At 56.1% G+C, this 25,593-nt stretch overlaps 1 protein-coding gene across 1 annotated transcript in view; it reads left to right on the top strand.

The window, feature by feature from the left end:
* The first annotated feature begins 14,634 nt into the window (after nt 1–14,634).
* Nucleotides 14,635–25,593, top strand: part of RET (ret proto-oncogene) — a 50,021-nt gene continuing 39,062 nt past the window's right edge. Inside the window, 1 exon segment of the mRNA XM_082719564.1 lies at nt 14,635–14,904. Within this exon segment, the coding sequence (XP_082575690.1) occupies nt 14,832–14,904 (73 nt within the window). The 5' untranslated portion in view covers nt 14,635–14,831.

Genomic DNA, 25,593 nt, shown 5'->3' with positions numbered 1-25,593 from the left:
TTCCCTCCACCTCTTTGGCTGCATGACAGTGCCCTATTTGGGTCACCACAGGGCTCCTGATCAATGTCACTGCCACTGGGGACATTGAGGGTGGAAGCAGAAAATGGAAAATGTCACCGAGACGGCAGGAGAGGTGGGCTGTGGGCTCTGGCTCCTTCACCTGCTCCGTGCCTCAGCAGCCAGCACATCTGGCACCTCTCTGGCACCCGTTCTCCAGCAGCTCCCCCAAGACCCCCCACCTCCTGCAGGGGCCACTGCCCCTAGAAAACACCAGGCTGCCTTCCCTCTCAGCCTCTCCTTCTAAACCACGGAGTGTCACTAAATGTACTCTGATTTGTGAATCCATCAAAACAAAACAGACTAAAAAAATTAGAAGCCCAAAAAATATCTGAAACACCAATCTCCCTGCCAATATATAAAACAAATAAAATGGCGCTCTAAGTCCATGATCATGAACTTCCTTATCATCGGTAGCGGTTTCCAGGGACTGCCACAGCGCAGGACCCCAGATTGGGTGGCTGGGACACCATGAATGTGTTCTCTCACGGTTCTGGACACTGGGAGTCCGAAATCAGGGCTGACTTCTTCTGAGGGCCCGGAGGGAAGAATCTATTCGAGGCCTCTCTCCGCAGCTGTGTCTCCCCGCCCCATCCCTCTGGCAGGGTCTTCATGCCTCAATTTCCCAGGTGTTGTTTTTTCAAGATTTTATTTATTTATTTGAGAGAGAGTGAGAGAGAGAGAGCGTGAGAAGTGGAGCGTCAGAGGGAGAAGCAGACTCCCTGCTGAGCAAGGAGCCTGACGAGGGCCTCCATCCCGGGACTCCAGGATCATGACTTGAGCTGAAGGAAGCCACTTAACCAACTGAGCCACTCAGGTCCCCGTAAATTTCCCTGTTTTTAGGATGGCTTTAGGTTTACCTCCTTAGTATGACTCTGTATGACACTGTGGTCAGCCCAGACCAGCCTCATGGGCAACCCCGCAGCAATGTCCAGCAGGCAGAGGACAGAGGGCACTCCCCTGGAGGCTGGGAGGCCTGCTGTGTTCTGTGGCCTGGGCCAGTCCCTCCAGGGCCTCAGTTTCTCCATCTGTCCCATGAAGCTTAGATTGGGTGTCCCCTCAGGGCCTTTCTCTCCCTGAGGTTGTTCAAGGTCACCTGTACATAGCTTCAGGTGACAGCCTGCCCTGGGTCAGCCCAGTGTGATCATGTGTGGGGGACACACAGGCTCTCTCCTGGGCTGCTCAGTGTGGTGCACGCCAAGGAGGCATTGATAGGCCTCCCTGGAAAAGACCAGGTTCTTTTGTGTCATGAAGAGCAGGAAACCTGTTCCTGGGTGGCTCAGTTGGTTAAGTGGCTCAGTTGGTTCAACGTCTGACTCTTGCTTTTGGCTCAGGTCATGATCTCATGGGATGTGAGATCGAAACTCAGGTCAGGCTCTGCACTCAGTGGGGGGTTTGCAGGAAGATTCTCTCCCTTTACCCCTCTCCCTACTTGCTCGCTAGCTCTCTCTTCCTCAAATAAAGAAATCTTTAAAAAAAACAAAACAAAAACAACAGGGAACCAGGCCTTCCCTGTTCCCTGGAGAATGCATGGTCAGAGCTGGGCAGATGCAGAGGGCCCACCTGAAGGGCCCTAACTATGGTTCAGGGTAAGAGCAGAGCGGGGGGCAGGATGTGGGGAGAGGCCAGCATGGTGGGGAGGTGGTATCCCCAACCCCTGGCACCTGTTGCAGGTCCAGATCTGACAGAGTAGAGTGGGGAGGTGAGAGCTTGGCAGGGAGAGGCTGTAGGATAAACCCTCTGTCCTCCTTGCATCACTCTCCTCCAGGGCCTTGGTATCAAGAGACACATGACAATGCTTTCCTCTGCCCCTTAGGAGCAGGTCTGAGAAGGTTGGAGAACAGGCAGCCAACCGGAGGGCAGACAGCTTCACGGGAGGCTGGAACCCAGCTGGCCCTGACTCGACTTATCCACCCGGCTGCCCGGGGTGCTACATGCACACAGAGTGGGGCAGACGTGAGCAGTATGGCTCTTGCCACGAACTAGTGAGGGTACCTCAGTGCCCACCTGGCAAGGAAGGCAGCCAGCCAGGCCGGCAGTTGCAGTGAGCCCCAGCTAGAAGCTTCCCTGCAGAGAAGTACCCCAAGGACTGGCTGAAGGGCATCTCCTGGAAAGAAAGAGCAGACTCCAGGTCAGGGGTCTGGTTGGTTTCTAAGTCTATGTCACCTAACCCAGAGTCTGGAGCAATAATTCTCACACAGCAAAAGGTGGGTGTATGATTGGTTACCGGGAAGGGGTGTGGGCCTTACTGTTCTGCTCTCAGCCAGTGCCCGGTCCAGACTCCCCTGCCCTCTCCTCCCCTGGGCTCCTCCTGTAGCTGGGGGTGGGGGGTGGAGTAGGGGTGAGGTGAGGCCTAGTGAGAGGGTGTCATAACCCAGACCTCCCAAAGCCTGTCAGCCACTGGCCTGGAGCTCTGCAGAGAGACGAAGGAAGGGGAAGGTGGGAGGGTGAGCGGGCTTAGATGGGCCCCCTGCTCCCAGCAGCCTCTGAGGCAGCCATGTGCTCCCTTGGGCTCCCTTCCCGAGCCCTGAGGCAGGCACCGCTGAGTGGCCCCATTTCTCATCCCTATCGATTATGCCACAGAGCCCTACAGCACAGAACGTAAATCACCGTCCCTGGGGTATTTAACCCAAGGAGGGTTAGTTAGAGGTGGCCTCCCTTATAAGTCCGGCATCTGATGTTTTTATATTAATTCCTATAGTGGCCAGATTAATTTTTATTCCACTGACTGTTATCTCTTCTTCATTGACTAGGAGACATTTCGGAGCAGTGCATATCTTGTTGGGTATCAGTCATTCGGTGGGGTGCTTCCCCTTGCTGCAAGGTTTTCATTAAAGAATGAAAATTCCTTTGCTCCAAAGCCTTAGTCTTTGGAAATAACATTGCACAGACTGGCTGGAGTCACTGCCGCTGCCACCCCTGCGTATGCTGTCCTGGAGGGGCCTGGTGTCCCCATTGGAGAGCACGGCCTCCCTCGTCCTCCCCTCAGCCCTCGGCTTCCCCAGGCCCCAGGGGCCATACAGTGCCCCAAACCAGCCCTTACCAAGTGATCACAGCTCATCCAAGGCCAGATCTTGTCGAGGTGAGCACAAAGTCATTGGGATGATGACAGTAGCTGTCTTGCTCTACAGAAGAGAAAAGCAAATCAGCTGCAGATTCCCTGAAGCCTGATACCATACAAGTGTCGGTGCTCAGATCACACGTTCAATCCTGTCCAATCACGGAAAAGACCACCCTGTTTGCCTGCACAAGTGAAGGTACTAGATGCTGCCCCCACCACGTGGACTCCAGGGGGTCTGAACGTGACATAAGGGGCCTAGCGGGAGAGGTGGGTGTTAGGAGGAGACAGAGCTGTCTGCAAATGCGGGAGCACCTCAGGCGCGTTCAGGATGGGTCCCCAGCAAAGCCAAGACCATGGGCATAAGTCAGGGGTAAGTAGAGGCTGGAAACAAGGAGGTGATGTCGGGGCGGGGTAAAGCCCGCCGCAGAGGGACTGCACTGGCCACGGGGAGAGGAGGGTGGGTGCCTTCTACTCTAGACTTTCTTCCTCCTCTCTGCCATCCCACTTGCTCAGCAGCAGTGGATCCCACACTGTGGGCCTGGAACCAGCAGCACTGGCAGCCCAGTGACCTGGTGCTGAGCCGTCTCTCACCCCGGCCTATATCCAGACTCCGAGCCTAGAGGGCAGGCCACGTTGTGTTTGACCAGACCTCCACTAGAGTTCGGGAACGAGGAGCCATGTGGGGGGAGGGCTCCAGAGGAAGAAACCCTGGGCTTGTGCCTCAGTCATCTCACCTCTAACATGGTTACCGCAGGTACCATGACCTTGGGAGAGGTAGAGGCTCCCTGCCAGGACTACCTTCAAGTAGGTTCCCAGTGGCTGTGAGCCATTTTTACTCAGGACCCTCAGGGCTTGCTTCTTGCTCTGGGAGAAATGATTCAGGCCCCCGAGATCTGCCTCCCAGAGAATCTCACTCGACCTTTCCTTCAGAGGTCGGACAGGCATAATCAGACCCTCCACCTTTAGGATTCGGAGAATGCTGCTAAGTTACAGATGTAACTAGGAAATGAGTCAACATCCATGATCCCATTCTGGGTGTCAGCCCGGAAATAAAACAGAGGTCATTGCCTTCTGCCCTGCACAGGCAAGGTCGAAAGAGCCCTCAGAGATTACACGTAGTTTATGGGCTGCTTTCAGTCCGTGAGCAGCTGCTGTTCTGAGACATAACTGTGGAAAAACAAAAAAGGTTGTAAATGGTGCTAACACATCAGCTACATCCAAGTGCCTGGATCCTGCAAGGAAATAAATTATGAGACAGGAGTGAAGCTTTAGAAGATTGTGGGTACTTTGTCTGAACTGTTCTCATCTACCTATGAGATGGGCTTGGCAAGGCCCAGGGGCTGGGGAGGTGAGTTCAGGGACGTCGTGGGGGAAGGTGACCTTTGGGGATGGAAGAGCCACCCAGGTCCCAGCCTCTCAACACCCACCTCCCTGTCCATTCACTGCCCAAGACACCCAGGATAAAGCGACAGGGACTGCTGGCCACACGTGATCACATTCACACAAAAACTCCCCTCCAGGAAGATGGTGACATTCTCACAAGTGGGGTCCAAAGTGGGGTGAGGGTCTGAGACAGGCTCCTGAGGGCCAGGGTTGGGAGGAGGGAGATGGAGGGGCAGGGTGGGTGGGCAGAATATCTGCAGAAACGGAAAAATCGAGGCCAGGTTTCTCCATTACAGCAGCTGGAACTATTGGAAACGTGGTTCCACGTGTCCACGAAAGTCACCTGAGCGATCGATGTGGAGTCTTAGCGTATTGATTGATGAGAACATTTCTGCTGCCCCCGGGAGGACTGCACAGACCCAACTGTCCCTTCTCCCTCGTTCCTCACCACCCCCAGTGCTCATCACACAGCTATGCTAGGACGTGGCCTGCCTGTGCCCTCAGAGCCTGCAATGCCCGTGAGCCCAGTGGGATCCTCCTGCTCCTGTCTAGGCTCTGTGTGCCCCCAGCATACCCACTCTGATGGGAAGGCAAGCCTGAGGTCAGTCCAGCTTGGGCAGGGACTACCCCCAACACCCCGCCAATCCACCGTAGTTTGAAATCACATTACAGGTGATCAGGGTTAAAGTTCTTTGGTGCTGGGGACGCCTGTGTGGCTCAGTTGGTTAAGCAGCTGCCTTTGGCTCAGGTCATGATCCCAGCGTCCTGGGATCGAGTCCCATATCGGGCTCCTTGCTCTGCAGGGAGCCTGCTTCTCCGTCTGACTCTGCCTTCCACTCTGTCTGCCTGTGCTCGCTCTCGCTCGCTCTCTCTGACAAATAAATAAATAAATAAATAAATAAATAAATAAATAAAAGTTCTTTGGTGCTGGCCTCTTTCAAGGAGGGGTTGCAACTCCAAGAGGGGATCCACCCCCTTACAATGCAGCCCCTGTCCTGGAGGGCAGGGCTGGGACTGAGAGGAGGGCAGCACACACAGGGGTAGTGGAAACAGTCCCACTGTGGCCACTTGGTGTCCAGGCCAGAGCTGGGCAGGGGTCCAGGGGTCCTGGAGGTGCTGGGGCAAAGTCTGGGATGGGCAGGCGGGGGCCTGTCTCTGAGCCAGAAGGAGAAGCTTCCAGACATGACTGCATCTAACCTTCTTCTCCTGTCTCCTCTCTGGCATGGGGCCCAAGGTGAGCTCAGCTCCTTCATACTCCTGGATGTCAGCGTGGGGAACTTCGTATGGTTTCCAATCCACTGAAAATTGCCAACTTCTGGAGGCCTCAGGAAGACCCACATCCTCCACACGGAGCCCTTCTCCTTCCTGAGGACCAACCATCCAGGCTCCTCCAGGGTGAGGTGGGGAGACCCGGGCGGGGAGGGGGAACTGCACTGAATGAGGAGGGTACTCCTAAGCTTCTCAATCAGTTTCCCAAGAGACCCTTTCCCATCCCCCATGCCCACTGGAGTACTGGAGTACTCCCTGGAGTACTGAGGTCTTCAGAACCTTCCTGAACATCCTCAGCTGAGCAATCCCAGCCCAGGGCAAATCCCCAGGAAACCTGGAAAAGGAGAATGCTTCCCTGGCTGAGGATCCTTGCATCCTTAAGTTTAAACGGCCAAAGGGAAAAGAAGGTTTCTGAGCTTTTTAAGAGGAAGTCTCTCAACAAAACTCTTCCTGATGCTTGTCTGACACTAAAAACCTATTAAAGTCATAAACTTCTCCTACGGAACACTTCTCAAAAATGTATTTATCTAAAGGGCATCTGTGTTTGGTCTCAAACTCAAACGCTCCAAATGTCAGGCCCCAAATGATTTATTTGGGGCGCCTTGTTCTCTCCCTGCAAGTTGTTTTGCAGCTCAAGTCCATGGTCTTGTAGCTCCTACAGCCCGATTTTTACAGATTGGCTTCTATTCACACCAAGAAAGGCAGCCCAGAAGAAGGGGCACAAGGGACATGGGGGTGCACAGCAGGAATGATGTGGTCTCAGCCTACAGTCCCAGCTCCCCCACCTACCTGCCTAAGCATACCTCCTTGCCTTTGCCCAGGCTGTCCCTGCCACCTGGAGGATTGTTTCTCACAGCGGGACCTTTAACCAGCACTTTGAATCATCACTGGGTCCCCAGCCAAGGGTCCAGAGATAAACCCAGCACAGTTAGACCAGGAGGCACACTGGGTCTCCTTCAGAGTATCTCTGTGGCTTGGGAAGAACGATGCCTTGGAGCTAAGACTTCTGAGTGACAAATAGGAGTTGAACAACAGAAGGGGCCGGGAGGAGGCGGGAAGAGTGTTCCAGGCAGAAGGAACAGCCAGTGGAGGCCGGTGACCTGGGAACATGCAGGGAATCAGAGACTGTCGTGGGGCTGGGGGCTGCTCACCAGCAGAGGGATGAGGGCCAAGGAGAGGGGCCAGGTGCTGAGCTCCCAGTGGCAGCGAGCAGGCCCTCGGGTCTCTGGCTGCCGCACAGAGTCCCATGACAGCCCTTCATCACTGCATCTTAATATGCACGAGCTCATCAGCCCCTCTCAGAAGAGGCCCCTGAGAGCTGGGCATTGCTGCAGTGGGGCTGTGCTCGCACTGGGCTTCACGAGGCAAGGTCAGTCCTGGGGTTGGGCCTGATGGGGAACAGAAGTTCCCCAAGGCAAGAGGTGCCCAGGGTGTGCCCCAGCAATGCTGCCCCTCTCCTTGGGACTGTGGCCTCTTCAAACCACTGGGAAATCAGAAAACAGAAAGCCACTGGCTCAAAGAGCCCACTGGGACCACACTGGGCACCCACATGGCCTCAGGCTGAGCGGCTCAGCCAGCTCTGGTTTCTCTGCCCTCACTCCTGTAGAAGTGGTTAGTGCCAGGAGGTCTAGGGAGGGGCTGGGGGCTGTTTCTTAAAACTTCACTGCCTGGTAAGTATACCGATCACATATGCCTATTTCATTTCTCAGTATTATGAATTCAATAAAATTAAAAATTCAGTCCTCAGTCCCACTAGCCAAGTTTCAAGTGCCCAATAGCCTTACCAGGACAGCAGAGAGCAGAATGTTTCTACCATCATGGAATGTTCCATCGGACAGCACTGTTCTAGGGGAAGAAGGCCAGACTGGCCAACTTCTCAGCAAGCAGAGAGGGGACCCCATCTGGTCTGTGTGAGGGGTCCGCAGCAAGGGTGGGAGCTCCGGGCAGGCCTAGGCTCGGGAAGCAACCTCGGGAGGTGTGGGAGTGGAAGCAGTGATCTACCAGAGACAAGTTTCCGAAATAGCCGGGTGAGTTCTTGTGGCTTCAGGCTGGGGGCTAGTTGGTGCCATGCTCCTGGGCCCGCCTGCTACACTCCCCAAGCTCTGCACACACCACAGGTAGGTTGCCAACCTCCCCCTCCAGCCCTTCCAGCTCACAGCATACGGCCTCAGCACCCACACCCAGGCCTGAGATGGCCCTAGAAGCTGCACACCATCCCTCGAATGGCAACCCACGCCATCCTGGGCACGGATGCCTGTAATGCCCCGAATGGTGGAGGCCATTACAGCGCATTAAGTCAATGGACTTCCTGTTTGTCAGCATTCCAACCACACGGCAGGGTTTTCTCAGCTCCAAGAGACTGCCTGGGCCAGAGTATGTGCTCTGCAAATTCTGCACGCTTTAACCGTCTCAGAGGAGAGCTGCAGCTTCCAGAAGGCAAGGGTGAGGCGGCTGAGGAGGCGCTCTTCTAAGAAGACCCAACGAAGGCATCTCATTTCTGCAGGGACGGTGTGGGCTCCCTCCAAGGCCCCTTCCCACCTCCAGCACCATCTCCAGGGAGAGCAGTGCTGTCCCCGATAGCTTGTCCCACATGGGCTCCCTGGAGCAGATGTCCCACCCCACATCCTTCCCCGTGGGGGGTCACTTTAAGACGCACTGCCTGTGTTGGTCATTGTTTGCAAGAAGCACCGGGAAGGTCTTTGTTTCGTTCACTGTAGGGTCTCCAGGGCTTAAAATAGCACCTAGAATAGAGTATGTGCCCAGGAAATGTTGGTTAAATAAACGAACTCTTTGAGAAGGAGGGTAAAGGGGAACTATGCAGACCGGGTCTAGAGTCGCATAGGAGTTTTTAAGCAAAAACACATCTCAGTGTTACACTCAGTTGATCATTTTAGGTTCTGTGCCTGGGGAGAGAAAACAATAACCCTGGGGACGTGAGGGGCTCAGGCAGCACCTCTCCCTGCAGACCCTGGGACCCTTGGACCCTTGAAGGCTTCCTGGTTTACTTCTTCCCTCTGCCTCAGCATCCTTCCCATGGAGCAGGCTTCCCTGCTGGGCCCTGGGGCTCCGAGGACCTCCTCCTCCTCCTCTTCCTCCTCCTCCTTGGCTTTGTGATTCTGCCCTCCTGCCACCTTGCCACCAGTTCTGTTTTGTTTATTTTCCATTTTTTTTCATCTGATTCATAGAGGCATCACCCATCCTACCTGAAGGTTTTGCTATTTTAGTCTTGAAACCAAAAGGGAAGTCATAAATAAGTTTTGTTATGGTAAAGATAAGCTTAATTTTTCATTCGCCTCCAGCTAATAACTGATGGGGAGCCTCCCTCGCTTTCAAAGCAAGAGGGAAAAGAAAAGGCTTCCTAGTGACAGGATAATTTGTCAGAAAGTTATGAGTGAGTACAAGCAGGCCTGTATAGGAAGTGTGTATTGAATAATATGACACACTGCCTTCTAATTGCTGCTGCCTTTCTGATCAATAATACATGTTTTCAAAAAGCCTTCTGTTTGCATTTACACAATGGACTGTAACTACTGCAAAGGATCCATTAAGACCTATTTTAAAAAGTGCATTCGTAAAAACTTGTCTAAATCTGCATTACAAGGCAGATTATGAAACTGCCTTGGGAGATGTTTTTTTTTCTAAAAAGCATTCAGGCCACATTTGCTGGACTTGCCAATTTGAGGCCCCTCGCATCTCTATGGCTCGCCTGTGAGCCAGGATGGCCCTTCTCCTTGGCGTCCACGTGACTGACACGAGAGGCGGGCACTGCCGAGGCCCCATCAGGCTCTGGCCGCCTGCGGTGCCCTGGAGCTGCGGACTCGGTTGAGGTGGAGAAGGCATTAATCAACACAGCACTCCAGAATGTGTAATTACATAGCCAGATAAGTGCGCCTGCAGCAAGAGGGCTCTGGGGTTCTAGGGCTTTCTCTCCTGGCGCTGAGAAGGTGGTGTGTCCTGAGGGTGGGTGAGTGACAGGGCCCACACTCCCGTTTGACTACCATCCCCATGTGGGCATGATCCGTTCCTTATGCAAGTGGGGAGTCAGGGCACAGAGAGGCAGACGGCTCGGGTTTAGGGAGCACCCTTGCCTTTCTGTGCTACCTAAGCCATGTCCGCTGACCTCTTTGGCCTCTCAGCCCCAGCTTCTAGAGCAGATCAGAACCCATCGTATAATGACAGCTCATACTGATCGTGTGGGGACTCACTTGTCCTCAGACACCTCAGGGAGAAGGAACTCTGCTCTCCCACTTGGGCCCAGAGATGCTGGCTACATGCTACTGGGAACATGCCAAGGTCGTACAGACAAGGACACAACTCAGAGCCCACCTGCAACCTTCACATCACGCCAGCGCCCCCGGCCAACCACCTGGACGGCTTCCCGGGCTTCGGAGGAGCCCTGGAAGAATAGCGGGGGGAAAAAAAAAAAACTGTCCATTTCCTGCTAAGCCAGGAGCTGGGCTGACACTGTCAATGCTTCGTGTGGGTTTAACTTCGCCGCACTGCAAGAAGTTACCATGTTATTATTATCTTCCTGACACAGGTGAAGAACCTCGGGCCCCACTGATGCAGCCAGCCTGTTTCAGTGGTGCCAGGTGAAAGGAATTTCCAGAGGATTTGCTTTGGGAGGATGGGGTGGGGAGGGGCAGCGAAGGGGAAGGGGAAGAGAGAAGGGAAGAGAATGGGAGAGGAAATTCAGAGGAAAAAAATAAAGCTGTGGAGGGGCCCATGATAGGGTGAGCTGGGGTCAGGGCCTCTGGGTGGGGGTGAGCTACAAAGGGTCTGCGTCTGTACACGGCTCCTGCCCCAGAGCCCTGGGCTCAGGCCTCAGGCACCTGTTCTTTGTCGGTCCAAGGGAGGGTCCTCTCACCAGCCAGGCTGAGGCCCTTCTGCAACACCAGTTCTGGGGATAAGGCAGGCGAGTGGGCCTGCACAGAGTAAGGTGAGGAGTGTCCCTGTACTGTGTCCTACGAGTGTGTTGTGAGTGCGATGTGGCAATAGCATGTTTGACATCCAGGTGGGTGAGTGGGGAGTCCTGCTGTGGGGCCCCTCAGAGCCCACTGCTGGGCACTGGCTCTTCTTGCAGCTGTGCCAAGAGAAGGGCAAACCATGGCACGATAGCAGACCTGCCTCCATCTTGACACTCCACTGGGGTTGCAGAATGTGGTGGTAGGTACTATTATGACCCCAATTTACAGACGGGAAACTGAGGCTCCGAGAAGTTAGCTAAAAGTACACACAGTCAGGCCTGGTCTACACTTCCAGCCACTGCAACACGTGCCTGCAGGAGGGGCTGAGACTCCCTCCCATGCTCACTCTGAGTGGTCCTGGCCCCCAGGCAGGACCTGAGAGGCCTCTGTCAGTAGTTGCAGGAACTGCTGTCTGGTCTTTCAGTGACCCCAGGACTGAGCAGTGTTCCTGTCTTTGTTTCCCCTTCTAGACAAGGCCCCCGGGGGCAGGGTTTCCTGTCCCTATACTCAGCCTCCACTCCTAAGACCTGGCCTTCTCAGCGCCCCTGGACATCCCTGAGTCCCCACAGTCACCTGGGTCATGATCACAGAGCCTCCTGCCTTCCTTTGGTAGCAGTTCCTCCTTAACTTGGGCAAGCCTGTGCTGGCTGGGATCTGTCTCTTTGCTGGGCTTGACCTCCACCCTCCCTTCCCTGTGCTGTGTTTCGGAGCAGATCCAAGGGGCTCCATGTAGGTCTCACCTGCTCAGAAGCCAAGCATGCAGCTGGGATAACAGACGAGCAGCCTGCGCACCGAGCACCTTATCCCGTGCTGGGGATAGGGCCTTGCAGACACTACTCATGCCTCACAGACATGGGCATGCAGGGGACACTACTACAGCCCCCATTTTACACATGACAAAACTGAGGTTCAGAGGGGTAGGGTGATTTGTGCAGTATGGCATGGCTGTAAGTGGCAAAATACAAACTCAGGTCTGACTCACTTCAAAGCAGAATCTCATGTCTGAATCTCTTGGGGCACTTGGGGAGCTATGTTTTTCGTTTGTTTGTTTGTTTGTTTGTTTTTAAAGATTTTATTTATTTATTTATTTATTTATTTGACAGAAACACAGAGAGAGAGAGAACACAAGCAGGGGGAGGAGGAGAGGGAGAAGCAGGCTTCCCGCTGAGCAGGGAGCCCGAGCAGGCTCGATCCCAGGACCCCGGGATCATGACCTGAGCCAAAGGCAGCCCCTAACAACTGAGCCACCCAGGTACCCAGATCTGTGTATTGATGGAAGATGCTCTGGTGATACTCCAAGGGGGTCTGTGGGCAGCAGTGGGGAGCACTGATGACACTGTAATGCACCTGCTCCCCACATCCCAGAGAGCCTCTCAGTGCCTGTGGGAGCACACATCCATCAACACTGGTCTGTCAGGGCAAGGATACTAAGAACAACTCCTAAACCTGGACAAGATGATGGCCATGATTTATTGAGCACCTACTGTGTGTGTGGAACTGAGTTTCTATCCTCATATGTACTCCTCATATGTACTCACTCTTCCTTCTGAGAGGGGGATGCTTACAGTTAGGAAAACTGAGGCTGACAGAGAGATGACTAGGAGAAGCCAAGACAGGGAGCAGGAGCCTCCAGCAGACTCTTCCAGGCAAATGTCCCAGGGCTGCCCTGGGACAGAGAAGTGAGAAGAACTTCCTGAGGATAGCAACCTGACATATTTGAATTCTACCCTAGCTTGGCCTCTAACCTCCTCTTGTGGGAACTCAGGGAGGCCATATCTATTTCCTCTCTGCGGAGTGAGGAAGATCCTTCCTGCTGCTCTGATGTTAGCGAGCGTGAGCCAATGCCCAAGCCCCCACAGGACTGAGTCACTCCCCTCCCTGCAGTTCTCAGGCATGCAAGGCCAAGTCTTCACCTCTGCCCTCTACTGGATGCCACTTTGGTCAGGTCCCTGGGCATGCAGTGGAAGAGGTAGGAATGTCCATGTCTGTGAACGCAGGCACATACCCACATGTACATGTGTGCATGTGCACATGTGTCAGAGGTATACATGTGAAGCACCCCAGAACTTTTCTTCTAAGAAGAGGGCAACACTCCTACCATGATGTCAGGTGTCCACTCAAAACCCTCAAAGGTGGTGCTGGAAAGAGGGTGTAAGGGCCTGAGGGGGTCTAGGCAGGACCACAGCCTCAGTTCTCGAGATGGCCACACAGAGCACATCCAACCTGTCCAGTGTCAGCCACAGCCTGGCCAGGGTGGTCCCTGAGAGGTGTGGGGATGAGGCTGGTCGGAAGAATGGGCCAGGCCACCCCTCTTCCTTTTGTCCTGCCATGGGAGATTTGCAGTGAAGAAGTCCCCCCTCAGCCCCTTCCTTCCCACTCAAGTCTGTTCCTTGGGCAGAGGCCCGAGGATACAGCCTTATTAGCACCAGAAAGTAGGGCTTGTCTGCACCCGAGGAAGCCCTCCAATGGCAAACTCCAGCCTCATAAATCCAAGGGCCGGGGCCCTGGTGGTGTCTGGCAAGCAGCACGAGGTCTGGTGGCCGCAGGGTGGCTCTCCTGAGCTGGCAGCGCTGTGCCCTGGCCTCCTGCCAGCAGGCCTGCTCTGGACATCTCCGCTGGCAGAACCCCCAGCCAGCTTCTGTCTTGGCAGCTTCTCCTGCCTACCAGGGTGACTTCACTTTGACTTCATATCTGCAGAGGGATGTGCTCATCTCTTATTCAGCCCTGAAGAGGGCGGGGCTCTGCACGGCCGGAAAAAGAGACGCTGAAGGAGGAGCACCCCAGGCCTCCTGTGCTGGACCCTCCCACCCCAGGGCTCCATGGGCTTCTATTCTTCCTCACCTAAGTGGAAGCCAGACCTCAAAAGACAGCTAGGGATGGGAGAGAACGTTTGCCTCTTCTCACAGAGACCTAGACTCCAACTCCAACCTCACCCCAGGTTCCCCTATGTTAGGGGCCCGGAGTCTCAGTTTCCCCCTTTATTGGGTTGGATGTGTTTATTGGCATCACTTATTTGGGCAAAAAATTACATTATTTGGAGTTCCAGCTAGTTGCTCTCCTACTCAGTCCACCTACTAAGAGATTTCCTTTTGGGAATGGAGGACGCTCACCATCAAAGCACCCCATTAGGTTGCCAGTGCCAGGCCTCCTTGAAGGCCTGAGCCAGTGTCCTGCTCCCATCGGCTGGGCGGGTCCTAAAGTGAGGGGGATCACAAACTGGCCTCAGGAGATGTCACTCTGTCTCTCAGCGCGGCCGCGGACATTGCCAGCCACACGCCAGGCTCGCTCCTGGAGTGCGCAGGAAGCGCTCAGACTCCCCTTCCCTTGCCCAGGCTCTTCCCTCCTCCCGCCTTGGGCCCCAGGAGAGACCACGCTCCCACCGCGTCTCCCCTCCTCTGAGAAATGGCGGAAGATGCGACCCGCGCCGAGAGCCTGGAGGCGGGGCGCCCGCCTAGCCTCCCGGTCCGCTGGGGCGCACCTCTCCCCTGTCGGCCCAGCCCCGCAGCCCTGCGTGGTTTCCCAGCCCTCACGCGGCAGACGGAAAGGGCGACGCGCCGGGACCGAGAGCGGACGCACAGGCTGAGGAAGAGTGGCTGGGCGAGCTAGGGGTGCGCGAACTGGGGCTGGGGGTGGCAGCCCCGCACCCCGCGTCCTGCACCTCGCTGCTACTCGCACGCGGCCCCACCGGCGTCCCGCGTCCAGCACCAGTCTCCTCTCTGAGCGAGGCGGGATCCGCACCAGCACCCCCAAACCAAAGCGGGTACCCCGAGCCCCGCCCTTACCCCCGCACCCCGCCCGCACCCTGGCCCCGCCCGGCACGCCCCCGGCACGCCCCCCTTACCGCCCCGCCCCGCCCCTGCCCGCTCCGGCGGCGCAGCCCGCGCGCGCCCCGCCTCAGTCCCGCGACCAGAGCCAGGCGCGCAGCAGTGGAGAGCAGCCGGAGTCGGCGCCCCGACGCTCTGCGCCCCCAGTGTCCCCCGCGTCCCCCGCGTCCTGGGCGGGCATGGGGCGGCCAGGCTAAGCACCGCATCCCGCCGCCGAGACCCGGGCCCCAGCCAGCAGCCCTCTTGCCGCGGCCCCGGCGCGCACGGGCCATGGCGAAGGCGACGGCGACGGCCGGCGCTGCGGGGCTGCGGTTGCTGCTGCTGCTGCCGCTGTTCGGCGAAGGTGAGTCCTGCCGGGGGCCGGTGCCCGTAGAGACCGGGGCGAAGTTGGCGCCTGGCGCCGGGCGGCGGAGCGGACGCGCTTGGAAACGCCTTTCTCTTGGCTGCGGGCAGCCGGCTGCGCAGTTGCCCGCTGCCCGGGCTGAGCCGGGAGCGAGGTGGGGCGGCAGACCCGGCGCTTCGAGGCCCGGACTGGGCGGGTTTCTCGCCGGAACGGGTCGTGGGCCGAGCGGCCGGGGTCGGTGCCCAGGGCCTGAGTCGCAGCGGTGCGTCCCAGCCTGGTCGCGCCTCGCGCCCGCGTCCTGGAGCGAACCGGACGGACCTTGCTGCCGTTTCGGCGCAGGTCGGGGAGGCCGGGTGGTGTAGCCCGAGAAAGCCCGCGACTTGAGCGGGCAGCTCTGTCTCTGCAGATTGTTCCAACTTGGTTTCCTTTCCTCGTTCCACGTCGGTGTATTCCTCCTCCAGCTCGAATTCCCTGGCCCGCCCAGGGGTGCGAAGGGCACCTGCTGTTTTATAAAAGGTTGCTTTTCCCTCGTGCGCTTTTACCACCCTAGGCTTTAAAAAGCCGAAAAGCCCGTGGTTTCTGGGAGGCTGCCCTCGAGGGCCCGTTCAGACTGGTCCAGCGCAGCCGAGGGAGGGCCCGCCGCGGCCAGAGTTCCAACAGGGAGCTTTCGAGTCGTGCGCCAGTCTACCCGAGGCCTTTGCGACCAGGAAACCGCTCTTGGCCAAGCGCTTTTGACTGTCCCTCGGTGGGGCAGGGCTATGTGCCGCCTTTCGGCCAGCGTCGGTGCTGGGAAGATTGGCTGTGGCCTTGCAAAGGCTGGTCACCACCCCCGCCCCAAACTCGGACAGAATGAAGCCTAAGGCCACAGAATCTTTGACCGGTTGGCCATGCCTTTTAGTTTTCCTTGAACCGGCCCTGACTTGATCTCCTACTTCAGCATGCACCAAGTTTCTCTCCGACAGGGAAAGCTGCCCTCTCCCACTGCTTACAAAGGGCCTTCTCTCCCTGTGGCCTTTGGGAACAGGAGAAGCAGTGGTCCCCTGCCTCTAGCCTCTGGTCTTGCAGATTCTGGGTTCACAGACTGGCCCCAAAGGCTTCATTTGTGTGGCTGAATCCTGGGTTTCCCTGGAAAGATACTGAAGCCAGAATGGGTTTCCAGCCCATCATGGGGAAGGCAGGGGAGAAGTCCTTCCCTTGCCCTGAGGAGGAATGAGGGGGAGGGAGTCTGTTTCCGGTAGGAGAACTCTGGGGTCACTGGACTGCATGGCGGAAGACCCCAAGGAGGCTGCAGTCAGGACAGAGGTAAACACAAGCGGAATGTTCTGAAGATCTCTTATAACTCTGAGTTGTAACTTTGTAGTTGTGGGTGTGTAGTTAGGTGTGAGCCGGAAGCTGCCAGCCCCGCTGCCTACAGAGGCTTTCCCCATGCTCTCCCACAGCCACTAGCCAAGTTGGGGTGCCTGCGAGGCTTTAAAGGCTAGACTTTGGAGCCCAGGCTGCAAGGGTCAGCCTGTGGCCCTTGGCCTGAATGCAGGTGGCTTTTTCACAGCCCTGGCCCACAGAATTTGGTGGCCAAAGACAGGCTCTCCGAGCAGGGAAGGTGGGCATCCCACCCCGCCCACCCTTCCCTTGGGATAACCAAGAAACCATGATTGGTGGGTGCTGAGAGTGGGGAAATGGCCCTGCAGCCCCCAGGAGGACACAGCTGGGGCCCTGGGAGAGGCACAGGGGCTTCCTTCGCTTGGAGCAGCAGCGGAGGAGCGGCTGAGCCTGGCTCTCCTTGAGCCGAACCAGGCCATCACTGGTGAGCCTGGCGGCGGCTCCAGGACCCACCCAGGCCGAAAGCAGCTCAGCCTCTGGGCGCCCTCTTGTGGATGCAGCGCTCCGATGGCCAGGCCTGTTGCCCTGAGGATGCTTTGAGTCTCTAGAGGATGAGACTGTCCCCTGATTGGCCAGACAATTCCCCCAAGGCAGGAGGCTCTCTTCTGTGCTGGGGGACTGACAGGAGGGGAGTAGAGAGGCGACCCAGACGAAGAGGCAGGGGCCTAGACCAGCGCGCAGAGGAAGGAGCCCTGCTACCTCAGAGCTGGCCAGGAAGGGGGGACAGGGATGTCTAGAGCAAGGCCATGGGACATAAACAGATGCCTGCAGCTTGGTCCCCCTCCATGTGTGCACACTGTCGTAGTGTGTGACCACATACACCTTCAGAAAAAGGTACTGACACAGACTCTTCTCCCACATCATGGCATCCATGTGTGGTTGCAAGCTTGCACATGAGCGCATGCTCGCACACACACACACACAGGGTCTCTCTCTCTCTCTCTCTCTCACACACACACACACACACACACACAGAATCTCTCACACACAGTATCTCTCCCTCTCCCTCTCTCTCTCTCTCTCCCACACACACAGGGTCTTCCCCCGCCTTTCTCTCTCACACACACACACACACAGGGTCTCTCTCCCTCTCCACATACTGGATCTCCTCTCTCTCTCTCTCTCTCTCACAAACACACATAGTATCTCTATCTCATACACAAGGTCTCTCTCTCACACACACACACACACAGGGTCTCTGTCTCACTCCACACACACACACACACACACACACACACAGGATCTCTTTCTCTCTCACACACACATGCACACACACACACTCACTCATACTCATAGCTGGTCTTCACAAGACACACTCCTGCCCCTGCTCAAGGATATATAATCATGACCCCCCATGGCCACACACACACCCCCTAGTGAATGAGGCTCGACCCGACTGCCCCCCCATACTCCACCCTCCCCCAGGGAACCCAGCCCCTTTCCCTGCCACTCACACATATCCACCCCCTCATACACTCATGGACATGGCCCAATGGTCCCAGGGAATTCTAGAACCTGGGAAACATCCATCTAAGACTTATTCTTAGCAGAGTTTCTAGCACTTTGTTGCTCAACACAGATATAGCCCCTCAGCAATTTGAGTCCCAGCTCTTGGGCCCTGCCAGGCTGACACCTCACCCAGCACCATCTCCCTGACTCCCACAGTCCCTCAGCAGGCCTCGAGTCTCTTGTCTTCCTGATCTGGCTTCTTGGGTCCCATTTTGCTCAGCACCTGTGGCTTCAAGGAAGGACCTGCCCTCTCTCCCTGCAGACCTCTGGGACTTTCACTCCCCAGCACCAAAGAAGGGAAGACTTGCCATGACTTGGCAGGCTCCCTCTCTGGGATGCCTGGCCCAGGCCTCTGCAGTGTGGCCTGGGCAGGCCACTTATGCCTGGACCAGATGTCAGAGCCGCCTCTGCTGGGAAGGCTGCCTCACCTACTTCTTATTTTCTTTGGGCCCCTCCCTCTTTTGCCACGGACTGGGAGAAAACAAGTCCTGCTTCACCAGCTTACCTGGGCCTTGCCCTCTTTCTCTTCTACCCTAGCCTGCATCCCTGCTAAGCCCCTCTGACCTCTGGGGGCCCCAACAGAGTCTAGCCCAACCAAGGCTACAGGGGATGGGTTGGCTGGTGGGCTCCTAAGGGTGGAGCCTGCAAACAGAGAACAAATGGGAAAGTTTATTGAGCCCATTGCTAAATTGCCTTTATTCTGCAGAATTGCTTTAAGGATAGCTAAGTAAATCACTGTTTCCTTGGTGGTGTGAACAAAATGGGATGCATTCACCTAATGGGGAGCTAATGGCCTTTTAGCCAGGGGAAGAGAAAACTAATTAAAAATCATGGTATCTGTTAAAATGGGGCCCAAGGTGCCAAGGGATATGGAGGGCCCGGAAGCTACCACCTCCCCTGAGGCCTTACCACTCTGTGACCTGAGAGAGGACTCCTCTGTCCTCTGGTCTTAGCTGGACAAAGCTGATGTCAGCAGCAGCTACCCCAGGGAACTCATAGCCTGCTCATCCCTTGCTGAGCACCGCCTGTCAACTAGCTTCCTGTAACCTCCCGGAACCCTAAGGGACATGACCTTGGTTTCCCATTTCATAGGTGAGGAAACCGTGCCCCACGTAGCCTGTGGACTACAGCCTGCGGAGAAGACTCCCCACCCCCAGGCCTCTGGCTTTCCTCAAGTGCCTTCTCCAGGCCAGAGGTGGTGGGGACCAGGGATGGGGCTGAGGAGGGATCCTGGAAAGGGAAGGTAGCCCTGAGCCCTCTCCCCCACCTGCTCAGGGCTCCAGCCCGGCCCAGCTACAGGAGTGCAGTGTGCGCTGTGCTTGAAACAGCAGCTCTCCTGGGTCATGGCTGATTTCTCAGGTCAGGCCATTGCTTTAGCCGATGTTTGGGAGTCTTACTGTTTTGGAGACAGCCCCCTGGCATGGCCCTGGCATAGCTGGGCCTAGGACAGGGGTGTGTGTGCTCTTGTGAGGCAGGAGGAGATCTGTTTGAGGGTGTAGGCTCTGCGTGGGGACCCAGCACCTGGTAGAAGCTACTGTGCTGGGGTGGGGTGGGGTGAGGTGGGGTGGGGGCTGGGCTTCAGGGGCTGTGAGTGCAAATGTGTCTCCTTCTCCAGGACAGGGCCCTCCTTCCCAAGGCACTGGGGAAGCCTGAGAGAAGAAAGCGCCCCACCAGGGACCCAGGAAGAAAGGCAGAGTTGGGGAGGCACTGCCCTACCCTCCCAAGCAGTGCTTCCGTCCACCCTGTGGAAGCAGCTACTTTTCTACTGTGGAACCTCCTCGCTGTCCTGTGGGTGTGGAGGAGGCCACTCCCTGCTGGGAGGGTAGTTCAGGGGCTCCTGACCTAAGCTTACGTCCCCACGCCCTCTTCCTTCTCCCCGTGTCCTCCCTTCCCTATGTCCTTCTCCTCCCTGTGTCCTCTTCCTCTTGGTAACCTCCTCCTTCTTGTGTCCTCCTCTACCCACTGTCCTCCTCCCCATGTCCTCCCCTTCTTAGGTCCTTCTCCTCTCCATGTCTTCCTCTTCCCACGTTCTCTTCCTTCTCTCCCTGTCTTCCTCTTTCTCCCATGTTCTCCCCCTCCACCCCATGTCTTCCTCCTTCCATCTCCTCCTCTTCCTCCCAGTGCCCTCCTCCTCATGTCTTCCGCTTCTTCCCAGCACTGTTGTCCTCCTCCCTATGTCCTCCTCCTCCCCATGTCCTTCTCTCCATGTCCTCCTCCTCCCAGGGTCCTCCTCTTCCCCATGCCCTCCTCCCCATATCCTTCCCCCACTGTGTCCTCCTCCTCCTACCTGTGTTTTCCTGTTCCCCACATTCTTCTCCCCTCTCTGTCCTCCTCCTCATTTATGCAATTGTTTCTCTGAGTGAGTGATTTAATAGTAACCATAACAGTAATAAGGATCCACAAGTACTCCCCAGGGGACCATCTGCTACCTAGGGAGCTTCTCCAGGGCAGGAGATGCCCTCGGGAGACAACACAAGGGCCCTCTGACCTCAGAACTGTCACTGTGCAGGGAGGGTCAGGCAGTAAAAGAAGCACTAAGCCATCACTTCTCCCAAATGCACGGGTGTGATTTCCGAGGAGGTGCTCAGCAAGAGGCAGGCTAAGGGGCGGGGTAGGAGAGGGCCTTGGGCAGCCAGGCAGGCAAGTGACCCTCCTGGCTGTGGGGTTCAATGTGGTGATGGCAGCCGGGGGTCCCCCAGTCCCCCTGCCCATCTCCCTCCTGTTCCCTTGCTCCCTCTCCTCAGCCTCCTATAGGTCTCGGAAGGCTCTCTTCCGTGCTCTATGGGGTAATGCTCCTGGAAAACTGGGGCATCAGTGCAACTCAGAGAGGCCAACCCAGGAAGGCCCTCTGGCCTGGGGAGGGTGCTCCCGGGATGCTTGTAGGGCTAGGAATGCCCAGGCCTCTCAGAGCCCACCTGGCGTTCCATTCACCACCCCAGAGTGGCAATCCAGGCCTGGTGTTTGGGGTTTTAAGGGAGGCTGTGACTTCAGAGGCAGGACCCCACCTCATGTCAGAAAACCTTAGCAGGTGACGCTGTCTTTGGGCCAACGCTCCAGGACACTTGGGAAACTACAGGACACCTGTAGACTGGGCCTTCCTGCCCTCCCTCCCCGTTCTAGTCTTCCTGCTGCCCACCTTTCCTCAGCTCTGGGACCAGACGAGGCCTGGGCTCCCGCAGGCTCAGGCTTCTAGCTCTGTGGTTGTCCCCAAGGCTGGAGCCCTGAAGCCAGTGGGCCCTGCACTGTTCTGTCTGAGACTCTGGGCAAGGAGGTGGTAGACAAGAGGAGGCAGCGGTATGCCTCCCCCCTTGGAGCCAACACCCCTAGAAAATGAGGTTGTGGGGTGGGCGATGCCAACAGGACCTTTGTTCAGGCACCACCTGGTTCCCCAAGGAGAGCAGGTGTCCAGCCCCAAACAAACACCTCTGTTTGCTTTTGCCCTGTGAGTGGCTCCACAAAGTACAGCAGCCCAGGCACCCCTGCAGGAAAGTCACCTGTGCACCTGTGGGCTGGCCCGCTCAACTTGTCCATGACAGTCTCACAGTGGGGGGTGGGGGGCAAGCCTGGGGTACTGTGACAGGCAGGGCCCCGTTCCAGGCCCAGCTTGGGGGAGATGTCTGTGTCCCTGTAGCCCAGGTCCTGGGGCCCCAGCCCCCCTCTCAAGTTCAGGCGCTGGCAGCTGCCCCTCATTGCCATCTTGGGCCATTGTCACATAGGGGCGCTGATGTCTAGGTTCTGCAGGGCCCAGGCCTCCAAGAAGTGCTTAGAAGGCAGCACAGCCCAGTGCCGGGGGCACAGGGGAGTCAAAGCTCTGGCCCAGCCCAAGCACCAGCCCGACCTGCTCTCTGATGGGAGACAGGTCTCTGCTGCCAAAATAAATCAGAAAGCCCCCAGCAGGATAATGACCCTCAAAGCTTGCGTTTCCTAGGTGTCTATATGATCACCAGCAGATTCCAGTGATTCTCACTCTTTTTGAAAGGGGAAAAGAAAAAATGCATTTTCCTAAAATTTAATTAGTAGCCTAGCAAATGCTGGGGAAAGTGTGGTCTCTCTGTGCCAGGACCTGAGGGTAGGGTGTGTTGCGGGGGTTGACTTGGAGGTGTGCAGAGTGACGGCAGCCATCTGAGAGTTTCATGAGTTGGTTCCTTAAATTCCTCTTGCCAGTGAAACAAGCAAAGACACAGAAATAGTGAAAGAGCTGGAGCTGGTCCTGGGTGGATACAGGTTTTCTCCTTGCCTGCTCCCCCATCCTGCCCTTCTGACATTGGCCGTGGGGCATCTGCTGCTTTCTCTCCTTTCTGGGGAGGAGAAAGGGTGGAGTCGGGGCCCAGGGCACTGTTCCAACAGCCACTTAGCCCTGGAGTCGCTGCCCTCCACCTTCTCCCCGGTGGAAGCAGGGTTAACATGCACTTAGCACTGCGGGGACCCGCTTTGCCCCCCAGGGGTCGCGCCTGGTCAGGTAGGCAGCCCCGAGGGTGGTCTTCAAAGGCTACTCATCCAGAGGGACCACAGACATGACTCCACAGAGCCTTGAAGGGTCTTGAGTGAGAGCCCATTCGATAGTCTTTGCTTCCCTGCCTCCCACCCACTCCTATCTTTGAGGGCAGGTGAGGATGTACTTGGTAACGGAAGCTCCCGTAGTCTCAGTGACTCAACACGGTCCTTGTGTCTCCTGCTGACAGTGCCCCTGCCAGGCACTCCATGCCCAGCCACGTGCCCAGGGAGGGGCACGGAGCCAGGCCCGGAGAGGCCCCCGGCACTCTGCCCAAGTTCTGCGGGCTGGAATCCCGTTGCGTGGCCCTTCCCTCCTCAGGAGAAGCCCCGAGTACAAAGGAGAGTGTGATGGGTGGGAGGGCACATGCTGGGGCACCCGGGGACATCCTTGGGGACCCCCTCTTCAGATTCACACCCTTGAGCCCCACCTCTTTGATGTCTGCTCTCCTGGTCAGCACAGCCAGGGCCTGCGTTGGGCTCAGGCACTGGGGAAGGAGGAATGGTGGATAATTACAGTTTGCTTTTTTGTGGGGAGGTAAAATTCACACAATGTGAAATCAGCCATGGTAACTGAACGATTCAGTAGCGTTTAGTGCTTTCACAGTGTTGCCTCAGTATTTCTGCTGTGTTGAACATTTTCACCACCACAAAAGGGAGCTCTTACCCCCTAGACGTTGCCCCCCTAGCGCCCCCACCCCCAGCCCCTGGTAACCACTGCTCTGCATCCCGTCTCTACAGGTTCGTCCTCTCAGGATGTTTCATATAAATGGACCTTTTTATCTGGCGTCTTTCTCTTAGCGTCGTGTTTTCAAAGTGCGTGCACATTGTGGCACACATCCATATTTTATTTCCTTGCGAGGGTGATACTCCATTGGATGTAAATATCAGATTTATTTATCCATTCATCTACTGATGGACATTTAGATTGTTTCCACCTTTTAGCTGTTGTGACTAAAGCTGTTATGAACATTCATGGGCAAATATCTGAGTCCCTGGTTTCAGTCTTCTTAGATACATACCTAGGAGTGGAATTGCTGGGTCATCTGATAATTCTGTTTCATTTTTTGAGGAATTGCCAAATTGTTTTACAGAGCAGCTGCACTATTTTACATTCCCGCCAGCAGTGTGTGAGAGCTCTGATTTTGCCACATCCTTGACAGCACTTGTTATTTTCTGGGTTTTTATTTTGCTTTCTTTTAATTATAGCCAGAGTATGTGGTACAATGTGGTATCTCATTGTACTTTTGATTTGTGTTCTCCTAATGATTAGTGAGGTTGAACATCTTTCATGTGCTCATTGGCCATTTGCATCTTCTTTGAAGAAATCATCTCTTCAGGTCCTTCGCCCATGTTTTAATTGGGTAGGGTGTCTTTTTGTTGTTGGGCTTACCTTGCTTTATCAAACCTCCACCAGGTTTTGCTGAGAAGCTGTTTTGTGTCATTAACATTTCACCGTGTCTGTGACATTTCTGATAGTGTTTGAGCCCCTAGGTCCTCTTTTGAGGAGATATTCAGTGGGGGAAGCTGAGTCACCATAACCCCACTAGGACCCTGAGGACCTTCTCCAAAGACCTGGACCCTGAGGCCATGTGAAGCGTGAATGCCCCAGAAGCAATGGTGTCACAACTCGTGTGTGAGATGCCCATGCCCGGGGGTCACCTTGTGAAGGACCAGGGAAAGGAGGGGTGCCAGGAACCAGCAACCCACCCAGCCCACCTGACAAGGCAGGACTCAGCAACAGGAGGACCCAGGGCCGCCCTGTCTAGCTAAACCTCAGTCCTGACTCTAAAAATAGCCAGGCAGATCTGGTGTAAGTTGATTATCGTAATTGTGGCTGTGTGATGTCATGCTGCTAGTCCCTTGAAGCCATTTTCCTGGGACAGCAGTGTGCACTGAGGCATTGCTCACCCTTGTATCCAGAAGCTACAGGAGTGCTGGGCAGAGGCATGGGGGTGGGCAGGCCGTGACTGAGGAGTAGCTGGAAGGCTTTGTGGGCCCCAGACTGCTCTGGTTCCATAAGAAGGGGGAGGGAGAATGGAGGAGGGAGAACAGAGAACTGGCTTCCATCAGTGGGTGCTCTGTACCTGGCTTGTCCCAGCCATGATTCCAAGGAGGCATTTCTATCCTGGTTCCCAGCCAGTCACACAGAGAGGCAGTGAAGGAGTGTGAGCTTGGGCCCAGCTCTGCCCTTATCTTTCTGTTTCCTTGTGTTGCCCTAAGACTCTCCTTTGGACCTAGGTCATGTCTTTTTGCCTTATCATTGGTGGTCTAGGAAGGCACCTGTGATTGTAATCTCGTTGCATCCCATGGCCCACGCCCCACTCCCTGAGACCACCCTGGTTTCCATCATGCCCACCATCCTGCCACTTGTCCCTGCTCAGAAAGTTCATTCTGTGACTGCTTCTGCACAGACATCACATAGACTTGTAGGGGAATCAGAATGAAAAGGAGCCTTAGCCTCAGGTGGAACCTTGTCATTTTATACATGGGGAAACCATATAGATGGGGAAAGCCCTCGGTGTGCAGTGGGCCCTCAGGACCTGTCAGCTTGTCTGGCCACAGGCCCATGCTGTGCTGAAACTGCCTCTGTCAGAGGCTTCCCCAGCTCTCTTCCTTCCACCCTCCCTGCAGAGCAGACCCTTAGGCCTTCTTTGAGGCACGCCCCCTCCATCTCCAGAGAGAACCCAGGCTCTGTCCAGGGGTTGTGGTGGCCCTGCAGGGGGTTCCCCTCTGCTGTTCACCTGATCGCACCTACCCTTGCTTTTAGTGGAGAGTAGGGAGGGGAGGGGGCAACAGGTCCCAGGTCCCAAGCTGCAGGGAGGGAGCGAGGGAGGGCTCCCAGCAGCAGCACTGTGACATCCCAAACCTGCCCCACATAGAAAGGAGTGTGTACTGGAGGCATGAGGCGGGCCTCTTCCCAGAGCCCCTGGGAAAAGGGCCTTCCTTTGACAGGGCCCCTTCTGGTCTTCTCAGACTTGACAAGGAAGCACATCCAGACCACAGGACAGCCTTCCAGCCCCCCATCAAGCTAGAGCAGTCCTAGTAGGCCCTTGTCTGACTGACAGGCTGCTGCTGGCTCATGGGGGTGCCTCTGTCCCAGTCACCCCATGTAGACGTTACCTTCCTGACTCCTCCCCTACAAGTCATGGATCACTATCCCCATGCAGAGCTGGAGCCTGCTGCTTCCACCTTTTTGAGTATTTAGTTATAATAGGATCCAGTGGGATGGAGGGAAGGATCCCTCGAGGCTCACTTATGTGTCCAGCTGAGATAGACATGTCAGGCCCCTAGCATTGGTGAGCACCT

Source organism: Mustela nivalis, assembly GCF_964662115.1.
Source record: "Mustela nivalis genome assembly, chromosome: 2".
Taxonomy (NCBI): domain Eukaryota; kingdom Metazoa; phylum Chordata; class Mammalia; order Carnivora; family Mustelidae; genus Mustela; species Mustela nivalis.
The sequence above is the reverse complement of the archived record's forward strand: the minus strand, read 5'-3'. Positions and strand labels throughout refer to the sequence as shown.